Source organism: Microtus pennsylvanicus, chromosome 20 (assembly GCF_037038515.1).
Source record: "Microtus pennsylvanicus isolate mMicPen1 chromosome 20, mMicPen1.hap1, whole genome shotgun sequence".
NCBI lineage: Eukaryota > Metazoa > Chordata > Mammalia > Rodentia > Cricetidae > Microtus > Microtus pennsylvanicus.
Window position 1 is genome coordinate 3728573 of NC_134598.1, and position 23964 is coordinate 3752536.

At 44.7% G+C, this 23964-nt stretch overlaps 2 protein-coding genes and 1 long non-coding RNA gene across 3 annotated transcripts in view; 1 reads left to right on the top strand and 2 right to left on the bottom strand.

The window, feature by feature from the left end:
• Positions 1-1176: 1176 nt before the first annotated feature.
• On the bottom strand, positions 1177-9516 carry LOC142838554 (uncharacterized). The gene is made up of 3 exons (XR_012908596.1): positions 9403-9516; positions 4794-4859; positions 1177-1479 (listed from the first exon to the last, which is right to left on the bottom strand). It is a non-coding gene; the product is annotated as an uncharacterized LOC142838554 (long non-coding RNA).
• A 7384-nt stretch (positions 9517-16900) lies between these two features.
• Positions 16901-22963, bottom strand: LOC142839013 (uncharacterized). Its single transcript, XM_075954862.1, has 3 exons — positions 22667-22963; positions 21627-22567; positions 16901-20629 (listed from the first exon to the last, which is right to left on the bottom strand). The coding sequence occupies exons 1-2, from the start codon at positions 22961-22963 to the stop codon at positions 21953-21955; spliced, it is 912 nt and encodes a 303-aa protein (XP_075810977.1). The 3' UTR covers positions 16901-20629; positions 21627-21952.
• The window catches only part of Rap1b (RAP1B, member of RAS oncogene family), a 33517-nt gene continuing 31829 nt past the window's right edge, over positions 22277-23964 (top strand). Inside the window, exon 1 of the mRNA XM_075954089.1 lies at positions 22277-22424. The gene's annotated coding sequence lies outside the window, so the exon portion shown is untranslated. The remainder of the gene's footprint in view (positions 22425-23964) is intronic.

Sequence of the window (23964 nt, forward strand, 5' to 3'; positions counted from 1 at the left end):
AGCCCAAGATAACCTCAAAGTAAATAAACCAAGTTGGCCTTGCCTACCCTTGCCGATGTTAAGATTACAGGCATATTGCACGGCACCTAGCCAATTTACAACACACTGTTTCATTTTTAAACATTTCTGTCACCCCTTCCCCATTTTTGTTGTTATAATGTGCAGCCCTGGCCCTGGGCAGTCACTCTGCGGCCTTCGACACCTCTAGATGTCCCTTTTCTAGGAAAGTCATATACATAGGGTCATGTAAGACATTTTTGTGCCTGTCTTCTCTTTTGTGGACTAATTTTGAGAGTCTCCTATCGTGTGTGTGTGTGTGTGTGTGTGTGTGTGTGTGTGTGTTTGTGTGTGTGTGTGTGATTTATTTCTTAATACTGCTGGATAATATGCCATTTTGTAACACCACACTGTGTCTAACTAACCACCAAGCATTTGGATTTTGTCCCCTTTTTAGCCATTATCGGAATGACTTTTATAAGCATTTTATACAAGTCTTTTCATCAGCAGATATTTTCATGTTTCTTGTGGGGCGATTACCCAGTAATGAATTTCTGGGTCATATGCTAAATTTATGTTTAAGCTTTTTTAAGTAGCAGACTCACAGAAGCAAGAGCTCCTCTACTGAGCTACAACCTTGGTGTTTTGTTTGCTTTGATTTGATTTGGCTTTTTGCTTGTCTGTTTGTTTGTTTATGTTCTTTAGGCAAGATTTTGCTGTGTAGTTTAGGCTTACTTGGTACTCTATGCATCCCAGCCTGACATCAAACTCTAAATACTGCCTTAGCTTTCTGAGTACTAGAATTACGGGCATGAACCACTACACCAATGGTTATCAACCTGTGGGTGGCGACCACTCTGGGAGCCAAAGGACCCTTTTGTCATGGGGATCATATATCAGATATCCTACATGTCATATCCTAAAATATCATATTTTACATGATGATTCATAACAATAGTAAAAATCACAGTTATGACGTAGCAACAAAAATAATTTTATGGTTGGAGGGTCCCCACAGCATGAGGAACTGTGTTAAAGGGTCACAGCATTAGGAAGGTTGAGAACCACTGCACTAGACACAGCTTATAATGAACTTTTAAAGATCTTGACATCAAGCTGAGCAGTGGTGGTGCACACCTTTAATCCCAGCACTGGAGAGGCAGAGGCAGGCGGATCTCTGAGTTTTAGGCCAGCCTGGTCTATAGAGCAAGTTCCAGGACAAGCTCCAAAGCTACACAGAGGAACCCCGTCTTGAAAAGAAGGGCGGGGGAGATCTTGACATCTAGGAAGGATCCAACTACTATTGTTTTGCTGAAATGGACAAGCCGTGTGCCCCCCCCCCACACCCCTCCAGGTTCAGGGAGCTTTGGTGAAGAGGAGGAGGAAAGAATGCAAAGCCAGAGGAGGAGAAAGTGCCATGGAATGCGTCTTCTGGATATGACAAGGCTGTTGACCTCAATCACTCTCAGCAGCTGCTGTCACCTGCAGAACAGAAGATCAAGCCAGTCAGCATCCCAGTAAGTGCGCGCATGCGTGTGTGCGGGATGGCACTCATGAGGCCCCACCCCTAGCAGAGGAGCTGTTAGCAATGGCTGGCTGCTAAGAGGGGCTGTGGCTGCTGCAGGCTACCCACGCCCCAGTGGTGGCCACATCCACTCCCTTAAAAGCATCATTATCTGGGCTATGTGGGGTATGAGAGAGGAGGAGGTGAAGGAGAAGGGGGCATGGAAGGTGGCAGGTGAAAACATTAGGGGACCCTGGAGAAGGTGAGAAGGAACTTGGGTTGGATTTGATTAAGATACATTATATATATGAAATTGTTGATGAGTAAATACACAATAGTCTAACAAGTAAATAAATAAGTGCCTCAACAAACTACTAGCTAGCCAGTGCAAAGTGGCTGTACCGGTTTGCGTTCTCCCCACAAATATGTATGCACTCCCTACGCTTATAGTGTGGGGATCACAGCCATTCTCCTGAGGGCTTAGTGAATGAGTGATTATGCCTTATGAGTTTTAATTTGCATTTCTTCTACCAAGGTCGCGATGTTTTCACGTGTCTACTCGCCACTCATAGCTTCACTGGTAGAGCTCTTTCAAATCTCCTATTCATTTTTTTTCTTGTCATATTTATGGTACAGGGACTCAACCTAGGACTATACACATGGTAGAAAGTACCCTACCACTGAGCCACATCCCCAGGTCTGTGTTCGTGTGTGTATGTGTGTGTTCACCCATTTTTTTGTCTTAGTATTATTGAGTTATAGTGGGTTTTCTTATTTTCTGGATATAAGTCTTTAATCATATATGAAATTTGTAAATACCTTCCTTTTTGACATTTGATTACATTTCTTTCTTTCTGGTGTGTGACCCACAGGTGTCCCAAAGCTCGTGTACACAGGTCAGAGGACAATTTACAAGAACTGATTCTTTCCGTCCATCGGTCATGCCTGGGCTTGAACTTGGGTCATCAGCCTTGCTGACAAGTGTTTTTATCCACTGACCATCTTACAAGACCAGCAAATGCCTAATCTGTAGCATGTATTTTCTTTATTTTAATTGTCCCTTTTGAAGAGCAAATGTTTTGAGATTTGAAGAAGTCATATTCCTCACAGTTTCTCTAGTGGGTTGTTCCTCACAGTTTCTCTAGTGGGTTGTTCCTCACAGTTTCTCTAGTGGGTGGTTCCTCACAGTTTCTCTAGTGGGTTGTTCCTCACAGTTTCTCTAGTGGGTTGTTCCTCACAGTTTCTCTAGTGGGTGGTTCCTCACAGTTTCTCTAGTGGGTTGCTCCTCACAGTTTCTCTAGTGGGCTGCTCCTTTGGGGTTATATTTGTTTTTCCTCCTGTTCTCTGCTTTTGCTTAATAGGCCTTCACACGCCTTTTAAAATGTGCCACATCGATACTTACGCTCGTTAACTAAACAAACATCTCATTGTAAAATATTTGCATGATCGCCTCTTCCTTTTTATAAACGCTATGTTTTAAAGGTGTTTTTTTTTTAAGTGAACCCATCCAACGAGATCTGTGGATAGTCTGCTGCCCCAAAAGGCAAACAATAATAGTTATTGATCAGCAGCATCCCATCGGCCAGACGCTGCTTTATGTTCTTTCCTGGTATTAGTTCATTTCATATGAAGGGTCTCACGTGGCAGTGCCGTGTTTATCACCGGCACGGAGTTAGGTAACAAAACGAAATACGTATGTTGCCCCGAGAGTGGCTGAGCTGGGATCTGAGCTCAGGCAGTCTGCCTCCAAAGCGAGCATGCAGTTCCAGCCACTGTGCTATGCTACTTCTGAGCCATTTCCCCCAAGAAGGACTGCCAGATAAGATCCGTCACCATAGCGGACATGGCATCTGTCTAATATAGAGTCACTGCAGCCACTGTCTGAATACGGGGAGGTTCCTGTTTCATCAACTTCCCCTGAACCTCCTCTCCTCACACAGCCACTGCTGAGGAAAACACAATAGAAACCGGACACATCTCCTCCTCACTGTCACCCGAGCTCTGCAACAGTTAGTCAGATGGCCACAGTCCCTGGACTTGCCTTGGCTCCTTCCTTCCTGAGGCGTGGCTCCTCAATAGTTCCATGGTTCCCTGGGCTGTCTCTGTGTCCCTCTAGCACAGCCGTGTTCTGCTTAAGATACGTCTGACTGATTTGTCACCTGCAACAAACCGTCCTGCTGCAGGAAGCATGGCTGAAACTTCCTCTGTGTCCTCCACAGCCTTGCCGCAGCACTCCTTAGACTCTAGGACGGTCGGACCCCACGGAGCCTTCCTCCCAAGCTGTGGGCCTTGCTCAAGTGTCTCTCTAGGCCTCCCCTGAGACAATTACCTTATCTGACACACAAACCTGTGCTAATGAGGGCTGGAGGGAACTCAGCCCCTCCTCTCTGCTCAGGTAGCAAGGGCACACACACTGGCGAGGGTTTTTCTGATGACAAGGGCACTTTTGTTTCCCTAACCAGGAATGGCTTCAACAGTGCCATTTCAGGGTAGCTGAGAGAGAGGAAGGAATCTTTCTGGGCAATGGGACCCTTGTGTCTTCACTTCCTCTTTGCAGCAGCTTCTTTCCCTTAGCAGAGAGCCAAGAGCCCCCGCGAGACCCACCGGTGACGAGAGTAATCCCAAAGTGACTTCGGAGCACTCAGCTCCGAAAGCCATGCCAGCCCCAGTACCAGAAACAAACGTGGCAAGGAATTCTGGCTTGGGGTATGTGATCTTAGATCTGAGGCTCAGATTGTGGAACCACGTCACTTCTCTCCAGGTTCTGGCTCGAAGCACACAGGCAATTTCTGAGCCTGTCCAGTCTTAGAAGAGGACCCACTGATCACAGCAACCTTGGGAGGAAGGGGGCGTTCATCTGTAAGGTGACTAGCACACTGACTGGCTAGTTAGTTGCCCTCGCTTTTTCAAGAGGCAGAAGGCCTGCACTTCTTTCTAACTTTTTCTCTCTCACACACAAATGATTGTCAAGTGGATCATGTGTGTAAGAACTCAACCGAGATGTTTTGCAATTATTGTTCGGGAAGTACTTGCGTCAGCAGATACGTACCGACCACCTGCTTTCTACTGAAAACCATGATCCAGGCTAGAGGAAACTCCAGTAGCTGCAACTTAGGTTACCCAGCAAATAGCATCAAGCAACTGAAAAACTGCCGGAAGCTTCAGAGCATTCAGAAATCAACACTATTTGTCTTGCTATCTCTCTTTGCACAGTCAATTTCCCAAGCAAAGCAGGGTACTTTTATAGTTACTCCAATACCTTTATTGTTTTCAGCAAGCTTCATCAACTCACCAGAATGTCGTGTTCATCAGGAACTCCGGATGAGATGCCTTGGTAGCTGCGGTGGAAGAGCTGCCTCTGTGGTTAGGAAACAAATGCTGCTCTTACAGAGAGCCAAAGTCTGGTTCCCAGCAAACCATCTCAGACAGTTCATAATCACTGTAATTCCAGATCTGGGGCCTAGTGCCCTCTACTGGCCTCCAAGGCCACCTGCACTCATGTGCACAAGCACACATCATTAAAAATAATAAAAATCAACTTTTTTTAAAAAAAAAAAAGAAAGGAATCTAAATATAGACTGAAGTTTAAAAGAAAAACCCCCAGAAGTAAATAGTAAATGACAGTAAGATCATAGTGGCTAGCATTCATTGAGTATGACTGTGGGCAAAGCAGTATTCAAATAATTATAAAAAGAATGTTTTATTAACATTCATAAGGCCATCCAATAGGCTCTATTCTTGTCCTCCTCCCTAACGCCCACTCCTCTGCCTTGTTTTCTTTTTCTTTTTTGGATAGGATCTCATTATGTAGCACTAGCTAGCCTAGAAATCAGAGATCACAGAGGTCAGCCTGCCTCTGTCTCTTGAATATCGGGTATTTTTCTTATTGATGGAACATAAGTTTGGTTTGTTTTTTTTTTCGGTCAAAAAAGCTTTACACATTCTTTGATAAAATGAAAGTTCCATGCTTAGAATTAAGTCATGAGTCTTTAATACTATAAAATTGTTGATTACAAGTGTTAAAAAAGAAGTAACATTTTACCCTTGTTTAAAAAAAGTAATAGAATTCTGATAACAATAATAACTCAGATTCTACATGATTCAAGTATTTTGTCTCAGTAAAGGTTTTGGTTAATGTGGAGATAAAATCCTTCTAGACAGGCTGTCCTCGAGTCAGTTCACACGGTGTGGTAACTGGCTGCAGTGGTATCTCCACAGTGGTCGCTCCTGTCTCAGGGTTATTTTAAGGCAGCCTTCTGTACCCTCTTCAGGACCCCAGATGTTCTTGACAAGCCTCTGAATCTGATCCTTCAAATCTGTAGCTACTGGAACACTATGGTTGAGCTTCTTGCTGCTTTTGTCTACGTATCTGTTACTTTTCTATTGTTGTGACCATGACCAAGGCAACTTAAAAAGCAAGGGTTTAATTAGGGTTACAGTTTCAGAAGGTTAGAGTCCGTAATGTCAGAGCAAAGGCGTAGCTTAAGCAACAGCTGGGAGCTGACATCTCAAGCTACAAGCAGGAGGCAGAGAGAACCCAAAACTTGGTCCCATCTTTAGGAGCACTCCACTCAGCTCCCAAATAAATACATGGGGACTTATTCTTACTTAAGAATGGCCTTAGTTTAGCTTGTTTCTAGCCAGCTTTTCTGACTTAAATTATCCCATTTCTCTTTAACTACATTTTGCCTTTGGGTTTTTAACCCTTCTTTATTCTATATGTCTTTCTTTCCTTTTTTTTTCACTTTTTAAAATTGTTTTTATTGAGCTAAACATTTTTCTCCCCTCCCTTTCTCCCTTCTGCCCATGGTCCCCACGTTCCCCATTTACTCAGGAGATCTTGTCTTTTTCTACTTCCCATGTAGATTAATCAGATCCATTTATGTCTCTGATTGTTGTCTAGGTTCTCTGGAATTGTGAATTGTAGGCTGATTTTTCTCTTTGCTTTATGTCTAAAAAACATTTATGAGTGAGTACATATGATATTTGGGTCTGGGTTACCTCACTCAAAATGATGTTTCCTAGCTCCATCCATTTACCCACAAATTTCAAGATATCATTATTTTTTTCCACCACTGTGTAGTACTCCATTGTGTAAGTGTACCACATTTTCCTTATCCATTCTTTGGTCAAGGGGCACTTAGGTTGTTTCCAGGTTCTGGCTATGACAAACAATGCTGCTATAAACATAGTTGAGCACATGTCCTTGTGGTATGATTGAGCATCCTTTGGGTATATATCCAAAAGTGGTATTGCTGGGTCTTGAGGAAGATTGTTTCCTAATTTTCTGGAAATCGCCGAACTGATTTCCAAAGTGGCTGAACCAGTTTTCTTTCCTTTCTGCTCTGTGGTTGGCTGTGTAGCTGGGTGACTGGAGAAGGTATCCTCTCCTCCTTTTCTCCCTCCTTGCTCTTCACTCTCTGCCCAGATTTCTCCTTCCATTTATACTCTTTGTCTGACAGCTCTGCCTATCCTATCTCCTGCCTCGCTATTGGCTGTTGAGTTCTTTATTAGACCAATCAGGAGTTTTAGACAGGCAAAGTAACACAGCTTCGCAGAGTTAAACAAATGCAACATGAAAGGATGTGACACATGTTTGCATCATTAAACAAATATTCCACAGCCTAAACAAATGTAACACATATTAAACTAATATTCCACAACAAGACACCTCTTCCAAGAAGACGAAACCTCCTAATCCTTCCCAGTGTTGGCAAGAGGAGACCACATATTAAACCTACGAACCTCTGGGGACCGTTCTCTCACCATCACATCTCATTCAGCAGATGACCGGCTTGGAAGGCTGGAAGGATGCGACAGCTGGAATAATTGCACCACCCACGGGCTCCACACTCACCACCTCCATTAGGGGCTCCGCCTACTGAGCAATGTCCATAAATATAGTGAGTTAGCCATAACAGACCGAGTCAGACTTACAAGGCTGCATCCTATGTTTCAAAAGAATGGAAGACTTCTGAAGTCATGTTTCTGTCGTACCTAATGTAACAGAAAGCATTGAGTGTGGGCAATTATGCGGATGACCTGGCAGTACTTCTTCATGCTGTTGAAGTCCTTCTCCAGCTGTTTCTTGCCCATTGTCATCCTGCCATTTCTTACAGTATTTGGTGAAGGCCTTCTTCTTAGATCTGTGCCAGTTCTTGTAGAACCGCCTTTTACACTCATCACTGATGTGCTCAGCAAATACTGTCTTGAAGGTGCGGAGACCTCGTGGGGTTTCAACGTATCCCACGATGCCTACAACTACCATAGGTGGTGTTTCCACAATGGTTACAGCCTCCACGACTTCTTTCTTGTTTACCTTGGATCCTGGTCTGTCAACCTCCCGGACAATGTGGGTCATGCCAGCCTTGTAGCCTAGAAAGGCTGTGAGGTGAACAGGCTTGGAAGGGTCATCCTTGGGGAAGCTCTTCAATTTCCCACGATGCCTGCTGCTGCGCTTCCACGGCAAGAAGCCCAAGGACCCATGCCTGGGAGCAGAGAATTTCCTGTGAGACATCTCTCCTCACACACCGCCGCCGATAGAGCCCTACAAAGCATAATCCATCCATCCACCATCACAGTCCTGATTGCCTCGAACCTGAGACCAGCCCACAGAGTAGTCTTTTCTGGGTCACTTCGCCAGTCTTCCCAACCATCTGTCCTTCTAGGACCTCACAAGACCCACACTGGCCCTGATGCCTCACAGGTTCTCTCTCTAAACCACAGACTTGGGGATTTGACGCAGTAAAGGTTCCCGAAAACTCTTCCCTTATACTTTGCTGACAGCCATCCATTACCTGCCTGAACTCTTGACTGGCATGTCACCAGAGGTATCTATGGCATGGAGAAGCCGTGTTTCCCCTCCCTGGGTTCTCCATGGCGTAGCTGGATCTTTTTTCTTTTCTTCTCCCGCGCTGCTGTCATTCATTCTTCCTCATTCAATCCATGTGGTCAGTCTCCTGTGTGTGTTCTTCTGGTGCCACGGTGAAAGGCAGACATGAAGACAGAGAGACTCTCTACCTGAAACCCTGGGGACGGCCGCAACTGCACAGGTGCACGGCACACGCTTGGCACCAGAAGTTGTGGAGGTTCAAGAATCTCACTCGCGCCTTTTTTTTTATTTATTTATTTCCTCTTTTTTTTTCATTTATTTATTTATTAAAGATTTCTGTCTCTTCCCCGCCACCGCCTCCCATATCCCTCCCCCTCCCCCAACCAACTCCCCCTCTCTCATCAGCCTGAAGAGCAATCAGGGTTCCCTGCACTGTGGGAAGTCCAAGAACCTTCCACCTCCTTCCAGGTCTAGTAAGGTGAACATCCAAACAGCCTAGGCTCCCCCAAAGCCAGTATGTGCAGTAGGATCAAAACCCAGTGCCATTGTTCTTGACTTCTCCGCAGTCCTCATTGTCCACTATGTTCAGCGAGTCCGGTTTTATCCCATGCTTTTTCAGACCCCCTTATTTTCTTTCTTAAGACACCTTTCCCATGTGGCCCAAGCTAAGTACTGGGATTATACCTATGTATAGCTTTGTTCCCCTCCCCTTAGGCAAAGAAATTCAAAGTTAAAAAAAAAGTAGTGTGAGCTAACACAGCTCTATTATGGAGTTCCCCATTTGAGCCTAGGTTTCTAGAATCTAAATTTACATATGTATGTGTGTTCATAAATAATATAAATATATACTAGTATTAATATATTGTATTATATTAGCATGTTAAATATAGATTATATTATACATTATATATTTATATTTATTGTATTTTCATTCCTAAAATTTTTAAATATTTTTCTTATATATTTTTTCTATATTATACATATATAAATTTGTATATATATATGTGTGTGTGTAGTGTGCACGTATACACACACTCACACATGCGCACACTTAAAACCGATCACATACCTCTTGTGGAGGACAGAGGACAACAGAAGCTAGTTCTCTCCTTCCACCCTGTGGGAACTGAAGATCCAACTCAGATCATCAGGCAAGTTCCAGCCATTGTCAGCTTATCCACTCTGGAGCCCAAAATCCTAACACAGACATTTTATTTAAAAAATTGGTAAGACAAAAGCAAAGTAACTAAGTTGGTCACTTTCAAGCACACAGTTGGGTGTGGCATTAAGTACGTTCATATTTCTCTACAAAGATTGCCACGCTCCATCTCTGTGCCTGTTGTGTGTCCCCTTTAGGAAGGGACTGTGACTGTAAATAACTAGGGGGGGTTATCAGTCATCTTAGCTAACTACCTGGAGAGCAGCAGGAAGCTGGGGTGGCTCACAGCTTGGCTAATCTAGCTACGTGCAGGCTGGCTCGTGAAACACAATTTTGCTGGCCAAATATATTTTAAACGCAATTTCCTTCCCTTGGATACTATGATCTTTTGACATTTCTTTTTCTTTTGAGCATTAAGGATGTACCAACTACTAAGGAGTTTAGATAAAGTCAGTTACGAGAGAAAAGGGATCCCAGAGAAAAAAAAGTTTGTGGTTCTGAGGTCTGCTGCAAAGCAGGAAGGAAACGTAGAGACAGGCTGGTGATGTTCATGTCAGTCTAGGGGTGGCACCAGCTAGGGCAGGGCACTGTGTACCCTTAAATGGCTAATTTTTTTCTGCCACTGTTAAAATTATTAAAGCTTTTATCTGAACCTACTGAGTAGTTGTTTTCTTTAACATACTGTCTTAAGCCAAAATAGCCTATTCCCCATAGCTCGTGTGGGCAGGACTCTTTGAACCTGGTAAAGCGCCTCCCAGAAGCCTCCCAGAATTAAGCCTCCAGCAGTACTTTTCTCTCCTACTGAAGCCAGCCTTCATTGGACACTATATCACTCATTCCCACAGCTTCCTTGCCAGATGGAAGAGCATGAATCTCCCAGAAAGAGGCTGCTCCGACTTCGGCCTCACACTAATTTGGCTTCCCTCGACTCCTTTCCTAATCTGAAGCAGGAGTATTCATTCCCACTCGAAGGGCTTCTGAAAGGCTCGCTTCTAATGATTTTATGTAACACAGTTGATAACTAGCTACATCTCGTCTGGAAATGGAAAATAGTTTTCTCCTGTCGTGCGTATTTTCTCTACATGTAGGATGTGTGTATACATGGGGGAGGGGTTACTTTCTTACTCTTGACTTCATTGAAATGTGCACCATAAAAGTTGCCAGTTGTTTTTTTTTTTAAGTCCAGAATGCTCACGAAGGGATTGACCTGATGTGCCATCATTTGTATAGACTCTGGAAAAACATGAAATTATGCATATCACACACAAGCATACACACCACACACACACCACACACACACACCACACACACCATACATACCACACACACCACACACACCACACACACATACACACACCACACACACATACACACACACACCATACACACCACACACACCACACACACATACAGACACACCGCACACCATACACACACACCACACATCATACACACACACCACACACACGCACCACACACATGTGCCATACACACAGCACACACACCATACACACCACACACACCACACACACAGACACACCGCACACCATACACACACACCACACATCATACACACACACCACACACACGCACCACACACATGTGCCATACACACAGCACACACACCATACACACCACACACACACACCACACACATACAGACACACCACACACACCACACACACATACAGACACACCACACACCATACACACATATCACACACACATACACACACACCACACACATGCACACACACACACAGAGGTAGTAGACAGACTAAAAGGTAGCCAAGAGGAACAAGGATTATGTGAAACATTTCAACTTATTTGTATCATGAGTTAACCAATCAAAGTCACCTTTAAAGTCATCGGGAAATTTTAACTACGGACTAGATATTAGACTGCATTCAAAAATCATTTTTAACTTTGTTAGATGTGACAGTGACACGGTATTGTGTGTATCTGCTTGTTTTGCAGGGCTGTTACTGCCCCAGTATGTTATACAGGCTGCTTTCTAGCTCGCAAGTCTCCCACTTCAGCCTCCCAAGGAGCTCAGATTACAGGCAAATACCACTGTGCCCAGCTTCTGCTTATACTTCTTACTTATTCTCATCTGTGAGAGATGAACGCTGAATTACTTACAAGTGGAATGAAATAAGTCCTTGAATGTTCTTTATTCTGAGATTAACAAAATGCAATTAAATGTCGAAGTGGACTGGCGGCCACATACAGTTCATCAGTCTTCCCTGTGTACGCGTGTATGTAGACTTCTGTAGTAAAAAGTATTGTAGGATCGTGACTAGAGGAGATGACTCAGTGATCAGGTACTTGCCCGAGACCTGAGTTCAGATCTCCAGCAGTCAAGTAAAATGCATAGTTTGACCACACATACTGTAACTCCGGAGTGGAACTGGAGGACTATTGTCCCCTGGTCTAGCCAATCAGTGAGCTCCAACTTCAATGAGGAAATTTCTCAAAAAGAAATAAAGATGGAGCGTAACAACCTGATGTTGACCTCTGACCTCCACACACATGCACACAAACATGTACACAATATAAACATATTTGCATGCATGCACCACTTACAGACAAATACAAGAAAATGAAATAATTACAACCCGAGAAAAGATGGAAAGGGAGAGGAAAGTGGAAACATCAATAAACTAAATCATCCACGGGAAGGGAAACAAGGCATCAGGTTTGAGTGAGCACAGAGGTAGGATCGATAGCAATTTGACGAATTTGATACAGGGACTAGAGAAGAAGGATTGTCATATTTCTGTGTAGGGAGCAGATGCTGTTTAGTGGTAGGAGGATTCCTGGAGGAAGAGGTCAGCCAGGGTTAGCTTTCCAGGAGGCAACTGGCGCTGTGTGTGTGTGGAGGTGAGTCACTGCTTGAGGGGGCAGAGAAAGTCACAGTCGAATTACAAAATTACCCAGGGGAAAAAAAAAAAGGTAGTCAAGAGGAGGGTCCAGGAACAGCTCTGAGGGAGCTATAACCCAAAGTGAGATAGAAGCAGAGTAGGAGGAAGGCAGGAGAAGGAAGGACACGTCAAGAAACCAGGAGATCAATAATATAAATACAGAACAGCTGGGACTGGGAGAACTCTTAAAACTGTGCTTTCAGTATTTATGGGTTAAAAGGGGCCTCACTTTTGAGCTTCCTTGGAAAGATACATTGAGTCAGGCATGGTGGCACGTGCTTTAATCCTAGCACTAAGAAGGGAGAGAGAAAGGTGAATCTCTTGTGAGTTCAAGGCCAGGCGAAGTGAGACTCTACCTCAAACAAACCAAACAAACAAACAAAATCTCGTTAGTGAACACACACTGTAAATATCAAGGTACTGTTTCTGATGAATACATAATTCCTAGTCATAGAGTACTGACAAAAAGAAACCACAGAAGCCGTGATGGTGGTACACCCTCTCATCTCAGCATGAGAATCTCTAGGTCCAGACCAGCTGAACCTGCACCCCAGCACCCATGTAAAAGCTGGGTGCAGCAGTGTGCCTGCAATCCAAGCATGTGGAAGCAGAGACAAAATAATCCATAGAGCTGGCTAGCCTGCCAATCTAGCTAGGCAAATTGGTGAGCTTCAGGGTCACTGAGATACCTGTCTCTAAATTAAGAGTGAGGAAGATATCCAATGTTGACCTATGACCTCCACACACACATGCACACGTGTGCTTGTGCACCCACACTCACACATGCACATACATACGACAAGCATGCACACACACAATAAACTACAGGATATAAGCAAGTCTTAACTGAAGACTGTCAAAAACAAAGAAAGGGAATGTTTGGCAAGGATTTGTGGGACTCCCACAGTGTGCAGAAAGTGAGCCCTGTGCCAGAGGAGGCAGCAGGAAGCCACATTCACCGAGATCTTCACACGACGGTACCCCTTCTGCAGTGGGCACTGCCTTCTTTGAATTGTTTAATCTCACACCACCCTAGAACACAGCTTCTACTGTTGCTACTTCTATCAGAAATAAACAACTACAGACAGACTCCTCGAGATGCCAACATGCACAATGGATGCAGGGCCGGCACCAGACACTGCTCTCTGCCGCTTCCTTCCTTTGTTTAATTTCTTTATTCATTTACTTACTGCAGTATTGGAGCAACCTCAGGGCATCACCAATGGTAGGCCTGTCCTCTGCCACAGGGCTATACCATACTTCCATTTTATACCTGACCTTCTATTTCAAACACTGCTTTAAGCCCTATATGTTAAAGCTTAATAGTTAAAAAAAGAAAGTTAAATAACTGCCACAGGTCACAGGCCCACCATGACTACTCTAGAGCCTGTAACCAGAATTGGAAACTCCTATAAAATGGCATTAACTTCTTATTTATGGGCCCAGCAATATGGCACATACACAGGGTGAGATTTGGTCTCAGAATGGCGGGGACACAAAAGCAGCTCAGGCGGGCAGCGTATAGTGAGCACCAAATGAACAGTGCAGTAGGAATGAGAGAAATCCAGAGCCCACGGTGCCTTAGAGGAGTATCAGACAGACATGAGAGATCCCACCGCCGCCCCCCCCCCCCCCAGCCTCCTCGTGCACCCTGGCTGAAAAGCCGTCCTCAGAAAGGAACACACAGGGCTGCCAGGTGCCAGGAGCAAATAAACTAGAATACAGATTTCAGCTCTGCCAAGTATTTCTATATAGCTTTGGATGATTAAGTTTTGGTTTCTCGTCTGTATGATGGACCATTAAAACCTATCTATAGGACTTGGAGAAACCGGGCACTAGGAAGTAATTATTGTCCGGATGATAAAGTACCAGGACATGTCTGACGCTTAAGCACCTTTCGCGGATTAACTGTTTAAGTCAGGGACAGGCTAGAATCTGTTAGGGCTTACTCCTGGCTTTTGAAGAGTCTCTTAATTTATACTTCTCTCCCCACCCCACCCCCACGCCACCCTGGTGTTTGGAGGCTGAAACACGGGGCCTCACACATGGGATTCAAACGGTTTTCCTTGGAGCTCCGTGCCCAGCTCTTTAAATTGCTTATGAAATTTTCATGACAGAGTGTATTTCATGAAGTTGGTTTCTGCAGTGGTTTTCTGGTGGCTCTCAGAATGTCATTTTCATTTTTATGGCTTTTCTCAGCTAAGGCTCAAGCAGAGGAAATTTTAGGTGTAATCTGTGCTTTATATCATAGACATTAGCAATGACAAGATTATAGAACTGCTAGATTTATTTAATGTGGTATAGGCAGGTTTGTTGGTCAAACCCACAAATGCTGCCGTGGCGTTCAGGCACAATTTGAAATACAACAGGAGACAAATAAGCAGTTATTATAGTTGTTACACAAGCTTCATTTTTCTCTCCTGTAAGTACATGGTTTCCCCCAAACAGAAATCTTAGAGGTACACAAAGTTACCCGAGGAGACCGCGAGTTCTGAGATGCTTCCCGCAGTAGCAGAGCCTCGTACGCCCTGACCTGACGACAGAACTATAAAACAACCACGTAGACTTTGAATACAATCTCGGACCAAGAACACAGTGTGAAACTGACTGGGGATTTAAGACCCGATTTTCTTTTTTTCTCTTTTGCATCCAAGAAGTGATTTTTTTTTTCTTTTGTTTTTTGAGACAGAGTTTCTCTATGTATCCCTGGCTGTCCTGGAACTTGCTCTGTAGACCAGGTTGGCCTCAAACTCCCAGAGATCCGCCTGCCTCTGCCTCCTGAGTGCTGGGACTAAAGGTGTGCACCACTGCCACTGGTCTGTTACGTTCCTTTTTAACCGCTGCTGAGCTCTGTACTGAGCCAGTTTCGGGGATATGAAACTCACATAGTAGCCTTGTACTTAAAAGGGGCTCATGGTTGGTTTAACGTTTTAATGCTACCATGTTGATATTAAAGGTTTTTTCATTATTTATTATTTACTCTACTGAGACTCAAAAGACACGTAGCCGATTCTGCTTGTGCTACTCAAATAATACATCTAGACCAAAAAGCATTTCTTACTTTGCCACTGTTGGCCCCTGGCATGATGCTAACCAAATAAAAGGCTTTCAAGACACATTTGCTGGTCCATTCTGTTTCTAAAGTGGTGTGGAACGGTGGAAGATACGAGAGCCGGTTCAGTTTCACCGTCTGTGAGTGGAGTGGTCCTGGGTAAATTCTGTAACCATAGGGTGTTTTTTTCTTTTCTATGTGGTGACAGAGGCACAATAGCATTTGCCATATAGAGATAAGGGGTAGAAAGTAGCAAGGCCTCAACCCCCAGGACAAGAAGATGCTTAAAGCTGGTTTTTCCCCTTTTAGGAAAAGTAAAATTTCAGAGTACTCACCCATAGCCATTGCTATGTTTAGCCTGACACATTATTTCTAATCTTTTATGCCTTTGCTTCCTTTAATTTTTACTTTGACATCTATATTTACTTTAGCTTCATCTCAAAGCACAGGAAAGCATAAGAAAATAGATTTTTATTTTTATTTTTTATTTATATTTTTGAGACCAGGTCTTGCTATGTAGCTCAGGCTGGCCGCGAACTCACAGTACCCCCTACTAACTTTAGCCTCCTAAGTGATGGGATGACAGGCATGAGTCACTACACCTGGCTCAAATACGCAGGTTTAAAAATAAGAGCTTTCAGCTAAATGTGGTCATACCAGCGTTCCAGGCTGAGGCGGAAGGACATTGAGTTCCAGGCTCGCTGGAGCTATATGGCGAGAACAAGACTCTAAGACAGGGAAAGAGCATGAATGCCTTAACTGTATTATTTTTCTTAACAGTTAATGATTATCAGCCTAAACAAGGCTCATACTATTTAGCTTCCAACCAAACTTGTCAGGAGCATTAATGTGTATTGACCAGGTCTTATTCTGTTATTTCATTCACAAGGGAATACTGAAAAGTGAGCCTTTCAGAACAGTGTGTTGTTGGCTATTCTCTTGTTATGTCTGTGTGTGTGTGTGTATGAATATGAACATATATACATGCATACACACACATATATATATGCATGTATACATACACACACACACACACATATATATATATATAATTCTGCACCTTTGCACCCACCCTCCATGGCAGGAGTTAGAGGTTGACAAAGATAAGAAGACCACTTATACTGGGCCGGGGGGCATGTGCCTTTAATCCCAGCACTAGGGAGGCAGAGGCAGGTGGATCTCTGTGAGTTCAAAGCCAACCTGGTCTACACAGCAAGTTTCAGGACAGGCTCCAAAGCTACAGAGAAACCCTGTCTCGAAAAACCAGAACAAACAACAAACAAAACAAAAACATTATTCTGTGACAGATAAAAAATTACATGTAAGCCACATTCTAAGGTTGATGAGTGAAGACATAAGTCATAAACAATGCCACACCAGTTTGGAATTATGATTAATAGGGTGGTATTTATTTAAAGGGGAAAAAACTTACAGATCACTGTCAGCCCTCTGCGTAACCAGGAAGGAAGTCAAGTCACCGGCGGAGCAGGAAGTGAAGAGAGAGAGGAGAGGGAAGTGGCCGCTTTTTTAAAGGGAGAGAGACCACGCCCCAAGGGGCTGGTATCTCATGGGCTATTGGCTGGAGGAGTGGGAGGACCTCCCGTAACACCTCCCCCTTTTGTTTAAATAAGAGAGTTCTAAACCTACTATGAAATTATATACAATAAGTACAAATATCCTATTCTAACTAGCTTAGGTCTTGTATAATAAATAACTTGGCCAAGTCATGAGAGAAAAGTAACTACATTTATATAGTCTTCAACCCCATCAAAGATCTGAGAAGGGAAATAATGTTACCTGGTTAATTAGGAAGTTCAATAAAACAACTTCCAAAACATGCAACAAATCACAGAGACAACTAGCTACCTAGGCAATCACCCAAAGTCACATTAGCAGCGTTGAAGCAACCAACTTTGGCTAAGGCCTAACATAACTGACACACCATTTTCAAAGGCAAGCAACTTTTTAAAACTATCTTACCCTGTCTTGGCAGGATAAGACAGTCCTGTTTTATCCATTGATGCATGCTCTGTATCTTTGTCGGTGGTTGAGGTACGGGCATTTCTTTGCCCAAAGGCCAGTTCTGCTAAAAAGAAAGGCTCCAGGTGGAGTGTCTTTGGTGCTCAACATTCTCTCGGGAATAGAGTGGTGTTGCCAGGGGCAATTGTGTCTCACTACCACAAAACTCTGAGTTAGATTAAAGGCCATTTTTTACAGCTCTTTGAAGAAGTTGAAGATTATCTATCTATACTGAGTATAATCTCTATATATCTAAAGAACCTGATTAGTCTAATTATAAATGACAAACTTAGATGACTATTAGTCTATATAATTCTCAATATCTATCTAACTTAAAGATTAAGACAATAAACAACTGTGAAACAAATGAGGACAATGACCTCCAAATATAAACAATGTACAAATATACATTGCAGTAGGTAAATATATATCAATACACAAACATTATATAAGTATCTTAATCAGAGGTAGAAATGTACACAGCAATATGGTAAATATATACAATACAATATATGTCAATACATAAAAATGTTTTAAACAAGGTAGAAACATGCATGCATACAATAGTCAATATAATTTAACTTTGTATTAATATACAAGAATCTATACCAATATATTTGTCTAAAAACAGTAACTCACAATTACAAATCTATTATCCCATCATCCCTCTTTTTTTTTTTTTTTAAAAAACGACTCAGAAAAGAGCAAACCAGGCGGGCAGAGACTACGCGGGCCTGTGGAGTTTAAATCCCACGTGGGGAGGCCAAGACCGCAGCCGCAAGGCACAGGCGGCGGCTGAGGAAGGGAGGGCTCCCGCCAAGCCGCGGCCGGCAGCCGAGCGGGGAAAGGAGAGGTTCTAAAACCAAACGTTGGGTGCCAATTGAAGACGTAAGTCATAAACAATGCCACACCAGTTTGGAATTATGATTAATAGGGTGGTATTTATTTAAAGGGGAAAAAACTTACAGATCACTGTCAGCCCTCTGCGTAACCAGGAAGGAAGTCAAGTCACCGGCGGAGCAGGAAGTGAAGAGAGAGAGGAGAGGGAAGTGGCCGCTTTTTTAAAGGGAGAGAGACCACGCCCCAAGGGGCTGGTATCTCAGCGGCGATAGGCTGGAGGAGTGGGAGGACCTCCCGTAACAGATGAGTAAAGTTTTGATTTTGTTTTTTGTTTTAGATTTAGTTTGTGTGTATGAATGTTTTGCCTGAATGTAGGTATGTGCATCACATGCTTTCCTGATGTCTGTGGAAGCGAGAAGAGGGCTTCTGACCTGGAACTGGAATTATAGATGGTTGTGATCCACCATGTGGGTGCTGGGAATTGAACTTGGGTCCACTGCAAGAGCAAAAAGCTCTTTTAAAGGCTGAACTATCTCTCCAACTCCCACCCACAAGTAAAATTTTATTAAATTAGAATTACATCCATTCTTTGCAATTTTTATATTAACTTATTGTGTGTGTGTGTGTGTGTGCGTGTGTGTGTGTACTTGTGCTATGAGTGTAGAGGTCAAAGGGTAAATTGTGGGAGTCAGTTATCTCCTTCCACCTCATGGGGCCTGGGCTATCAGTTTTGGCCATGAGCATTTGTAAGTAGTGAGTCTTGCTGGCCCTCTTTGTATTGTTTATGGCTGCTTTTGTGTTACTGTTGCAGAACTGAATAGCTGCTCACTTCAGCAGCTACAACACTGACCCTCTGTTTTAGATATTTACTATCTGGCACTTGGCAGAAAAAGTTTGCTAACTCCTGTTTAGAGGGAAAGGCACAGCTCATGAAAGAGAAAGCAATGCTGCATTGTGGGACTCAAAAGAGAAAGAAACTCGTTTAGGTTGACATATCAAAGGAAAACTCACTATTTCTTAGAGAAAGTAGATGGGCCCTGAGTAGTAAGATGGGATGGGCAGGGGTTTTCCAAACACAAGCATCGCCTACGTCCGACAGAGGAGTGGGAAAGGTGCCACTGTGAGTAAGATGAGAAGTCCATTTTGACTGCAAGGCAGTTCTAAGCAAAAAGGGAAAGTGAAATTACAGGAGAGTAATTGAAGGCTTCTTCAGGAAGGGAGTGACTACTGAGTACCTTTAAGATAATTTATCTAGCAACAATGTGTAAAATGGGTCACAGTAGGCAGCTGAAGCCGCGAGGCTCCAAAGGTCCAGGAATCAGTTGTGTCAACATAAACAAGCGTGGTCTTAGTTGAAATGGACCAGAGGGGCCTGGAAAATCTTGTCCAGCTGCTGCTTAATAGATGCACCAGTTGAGGGTTGGTTATTCAAGGGAAGGAAGAGAAAGGTGACAGGTTTGAAGAGTGGATAATTTAAAAGATGGTGACACAATTAGCAAAGGAAAAGGAGACAAAACTGGTTTGGTGACAATGGTAATGAGCCCCGGTTTGCACACAAGTTAGAGAGAAGTCGCCAGTAGAAGACACCCTGGTCTGACAGAAAAATAGGACAAGGAGTTCAAATTCAAAAGCGAATCCAGGACTACCAGACACGGGGTTTTCCTGTTCTCTATATACCAATCACAATTCAATACAACTTGCATTGACGACCAGCCTAATGAGATGATAAAAGTACTTAAACTTAAAATAAGCAATTCTACAAACTGCGGCTCCACTCTTTCTGAATAAAAAGGAAGAAGGAATTGCCCAAATGTCAAAGAATTTAAAAACAACAGGAGGGGGAAAAGCCAGTTTATTCAGCACTCTTGCTCAAAATTTCAGGCTTTCAGACTTGTCAAATTTTCATTCAATAATTGATAAGATAGCAAAATCGAATTTGCAATTTGTTCATTCATAATTGATAACAATTCCAACAGACTGCTCTGAAATTTCCCCTTGAAACTTCCATTAAAAACTGTTCTCAGAAAATGACAATTATTGAAATAGGTAACATGTTTACTTACGAAATACAAACTGTAATGCTACCAAAAACTGTTTCTGGAACTGGAGGGTAGCTCAGTGGGTAAAGTGCTCATTGCACAGGCATGAGAGCCTGGGTACCCATCTCCAACAGTCACCTAAGAATCCAGGGTGGTGGCCCATGCCTGTGATCCCAGAATCGAATCAGCATGGAGACAGGAGAATCCTTGGGCCTTCTTGGTCAGTCACTTGAGCCTAATTGGTGAGGTTCAGTGAGAGATGTCTAAAAAAAAAATTAAAGAGGAAATATAAATGGTGTTGACCTCTGGCTTTTCTGTGCCTAAACAGGAGTACGCGCGCACACAAACACACACACACACACACACACACACACACACACACACACATACACACACGTTAATTATGCTGTTTCTCCTTTTCCTGCACTAAAGTACTGACTGCCACACTTGCACACTTACCAGGCAAGCAGTAGACCATTGAGCTATATCCCTACCTTCTTTTTCTTTTTTATTTTGAGAGGCTCACACAATTGTCTAAATTGGTTTTAACTTACTCTGTGGCCTCAGCCAGCCTAGAATTTGCTATGAACCTCCTTGCACTTAGCCTATAGAAAAAGAGGTAAGCTCTTACAGGCCTGTGTCCTGAGGCCAGCCACAATTCATTCAGATCCACTCACTTAGCCTAGGTCATCTTAGTTGTCAACTCTTAAAAAAGAGTGACATTATACTCCCCATTTCTCTTCCAGAGTTTGTAAAATTTCCAGAATAATTTGAATAGTGCCCAGCTCAATTGCCTACTTTCCTCCGTAATTTCCTCTCTAATTGTTTTCGCCCATCAGAACCTGTTCAGAAACTGGCCTTGGTGGCTCACGCCTTTAATCCCAGCACTCCAGAGGTAGAGGCAGGTGTATCTCCACGAGTTCAAAGCCAACCTGGTCTACATAGCAAGTTCAGGCCAGCCAGAACTACACAATAAGGTGAGACCCTGTTTCAAAAACAAAGAATAGAAACAAACTCTTCAAAACAAAGCTCTGATTGGGGCTGGTTCTCTTATTAAAGGTGGTAGTGTGAAAATAGTCTAATGATTAAGTCTATGTAAGTTCTTGTGCTCTTTGGTACTAGACATTTTTGGCCGGTGCTTTCCGGAGTCACATCATAGATTTACACCTATGAATAATCTATAAAGTCACGAAGGCGCCCCAGGCGTGCACTTCAATTAACCACTTATTTTAATCTTATAAACAGGATTAATTTAGGTACCGGGTATAAGCATGCTTAGGTATCATCCATTTGTGAATTGTATCTGCAGAGTAATTCGGACAGCTGGCCCTGGTTAAGACACAGCAGGCTGAAATACTTGTCAAATCCAATGAAAGGCCAATTGAAAAATGAAAAGCTGCCCTGGTCGGGCTCTTTCACTGCGCTCTGGGAGTGGGGACTGCAGCTCTGTTACTTCTCCATCTACTTTCCCCAGCACAAAGAACCACGCGAACACCGACGGCCTGGGGGCGTTGGCGACGGAATTCCAGTGTGCACTCGGAGGCCCCGCGACCGCTTCGGAGGGTTTCTAAGCCCTGAGCTCCCCGTTATCCGCTGGGGTCGAGAGGATGCGCTCCGTGGAGGCTGACTCCCGACTGTGTCGGACAGTCAGCAAGCGGAGGGGAAGCTGATCGGAGCACCCCGAGGGCGCAGACAGGAACGGGGGGGACCACGGCAGGAGCCGGCCGGCCAGAGACCAGGCGAGGCCCAGGACGAGGACCAGCCCGCCGAGGCCGCGCCTCCTCGGCCCGGGGCCCCGCCCCCGGCCCCGCCCCTTCCCGGGCTGCGCTCCTGCGCGCCCCGCCCGCGGGCGGAAGCGAGAGCGAGGCTGAACGCCTGACGTCAAGGCGACACCGCCAAACCTCGCCCAGAGTCAGGCGTGGAAAGCAGCCTGAGCGGCGGAGGCGGCGGCGGGCGGCGGCGGGCGGCGGCGGCAGAGACCGCCGTGGCGCCGGGAGCAGCGAGCCGAAGGGAACGCGGAGCGACAGCGACGGCGGGGACCCGGTGACAGCGCGAGAGGTTAGCGGAGCGCGTGCGTGGCGGCGGGGCTGGCGCGGGCCGGCTGGAGGGGGCCGATGGGGGGCCGCGCGGGCCGGGCGGGGCGGCCGGGGTGAGGGGAAGCTTGCACGGCGGCGACGGTGGCCCGGGCGCGCGGCAGGTGGCTGCGGGGTCCCCCCCGCGAACCCCTCGCTTCAGCGGGCGAGCCGCCTCGGAGCGGCCGGGGAGGAACCTCAGCCGCGGCGGGGAGCAGCGCGCTTTGCGGAAGGGGTCAAATGTCTGAAATATGGCGGAGGAAGTGAGCGCCCGAGGAACCCCCAGCCGCCGCCCGCGGCACCGCAGCCTTCCTCGCCGCGCCCCGATCCCCGATCCCCGCCGCGGGGTGGGTGGAAGTTAGAGCGGAAACCAGAAAGTTGTCCTTTGCGGACGCCCGGGGTTTCTCCCAGCTCCGGCCCGGGCGGAGTAGCGTTGATGGGGGTGGGGGGACCACTCCCCGGCGCCCCGCGGGCTCGAGCCTGACAGGGAAAAAGTTTGCCCGGATCGTGGCTGGCTTGCTTCATTTGTTGCGGGAAGTGGCCGAAGGAAGGCAAGGGAGCGAGCCCCACCTAGTCTGGCAGCCGCCACGGTGCAGAGACAGAGAAAAAAATGTTAAAGGGGCCTTTCCCTTCGTCAGCAAGAGGAAATCTCTTTTCTCTCTTGCAGAGAGAAAATCCAGGAAGTCTGTCCTCTTCTCCTTTTTTCGCCATCTCTATATGTCTGATTCTGAAACTGACTTATCAGCGCCCTGAATTTTCTTTGAAACTACTCCCAGGGAACTGGGCCCTCCGGATTTTCCATGGGGTGGAGGAAGAAAGATCTTCCCTTCGGAGTTTGAGCGGATGGGCTTGCTTTCCTTTCGCTTGCTCCCTCCCACCCTCCCATACTTCAGAAAGACATTTTGGCCCCGCGACTCCTGACTGGTGTCAATACAAGCACTTCTTTATTACAGAAGTGGGAAATCGCATTTTTACTGAGTTGAAAATTGACATTAAGGTGAAGGCTGGACTTTTAATATTTTAAATTAATATTTAAATTGTTGAAGGTTTGCTTTGCTGACAGTGTGTATTGATATAGACTGAGTGCTTCTAACTTGTAAATTCATTTTTTCAGTTTTCTTTTGTATAATTAGAACGTTGTTAAGACTTGCCTAAAAGGAATTTCTCTTAGCAAGAAGTAACTTAATTGAATGGAGAGATTCTTCTCGTTTAAAGCTCTTATCATTCTAAGAGCTAACTTGGAATCTACGCATTAAGTCCTTATAGAGTCATGGGACTTTTTAAGGGCTGGAAAGGGACTATTTAAATCTGGTCCCACCCTGTCATTTTGTGGAGGAGGAAACTGAGGCCTAGAACAGGTAAGATAACCTGAGTCTGCTGATTTGTAAGGCAGTGGTTTATCCATAAAAGAACCCACAGGACGAAATGTGGCATTGAATGGTGAGTTAAATCTTGCAAATCTTTTTAGTCCTATTATCCGCTCCTCTCCAAGCTAGAGCGCCTTGGTTAGCTAAGTGTGGATAATG

Excerpts from the sequence above, each read along its gene's own strand:
- LOC142839013 (XM_075954862.1), bottom strand. The coding sequence starts at position 22,963 with ATGAAGCAAGCCAGCCACGATCCGGGCAAACTTTTTCCCTGTCAGGCT. Across the intron at positions 22,568-22,666 it reads TCAGACATTTGACCCCTTCC|CCACCTGCCGCGCGCCCGGG; the intron begins GCAAAGCGCGCT and ends GGGACCCCGCAG.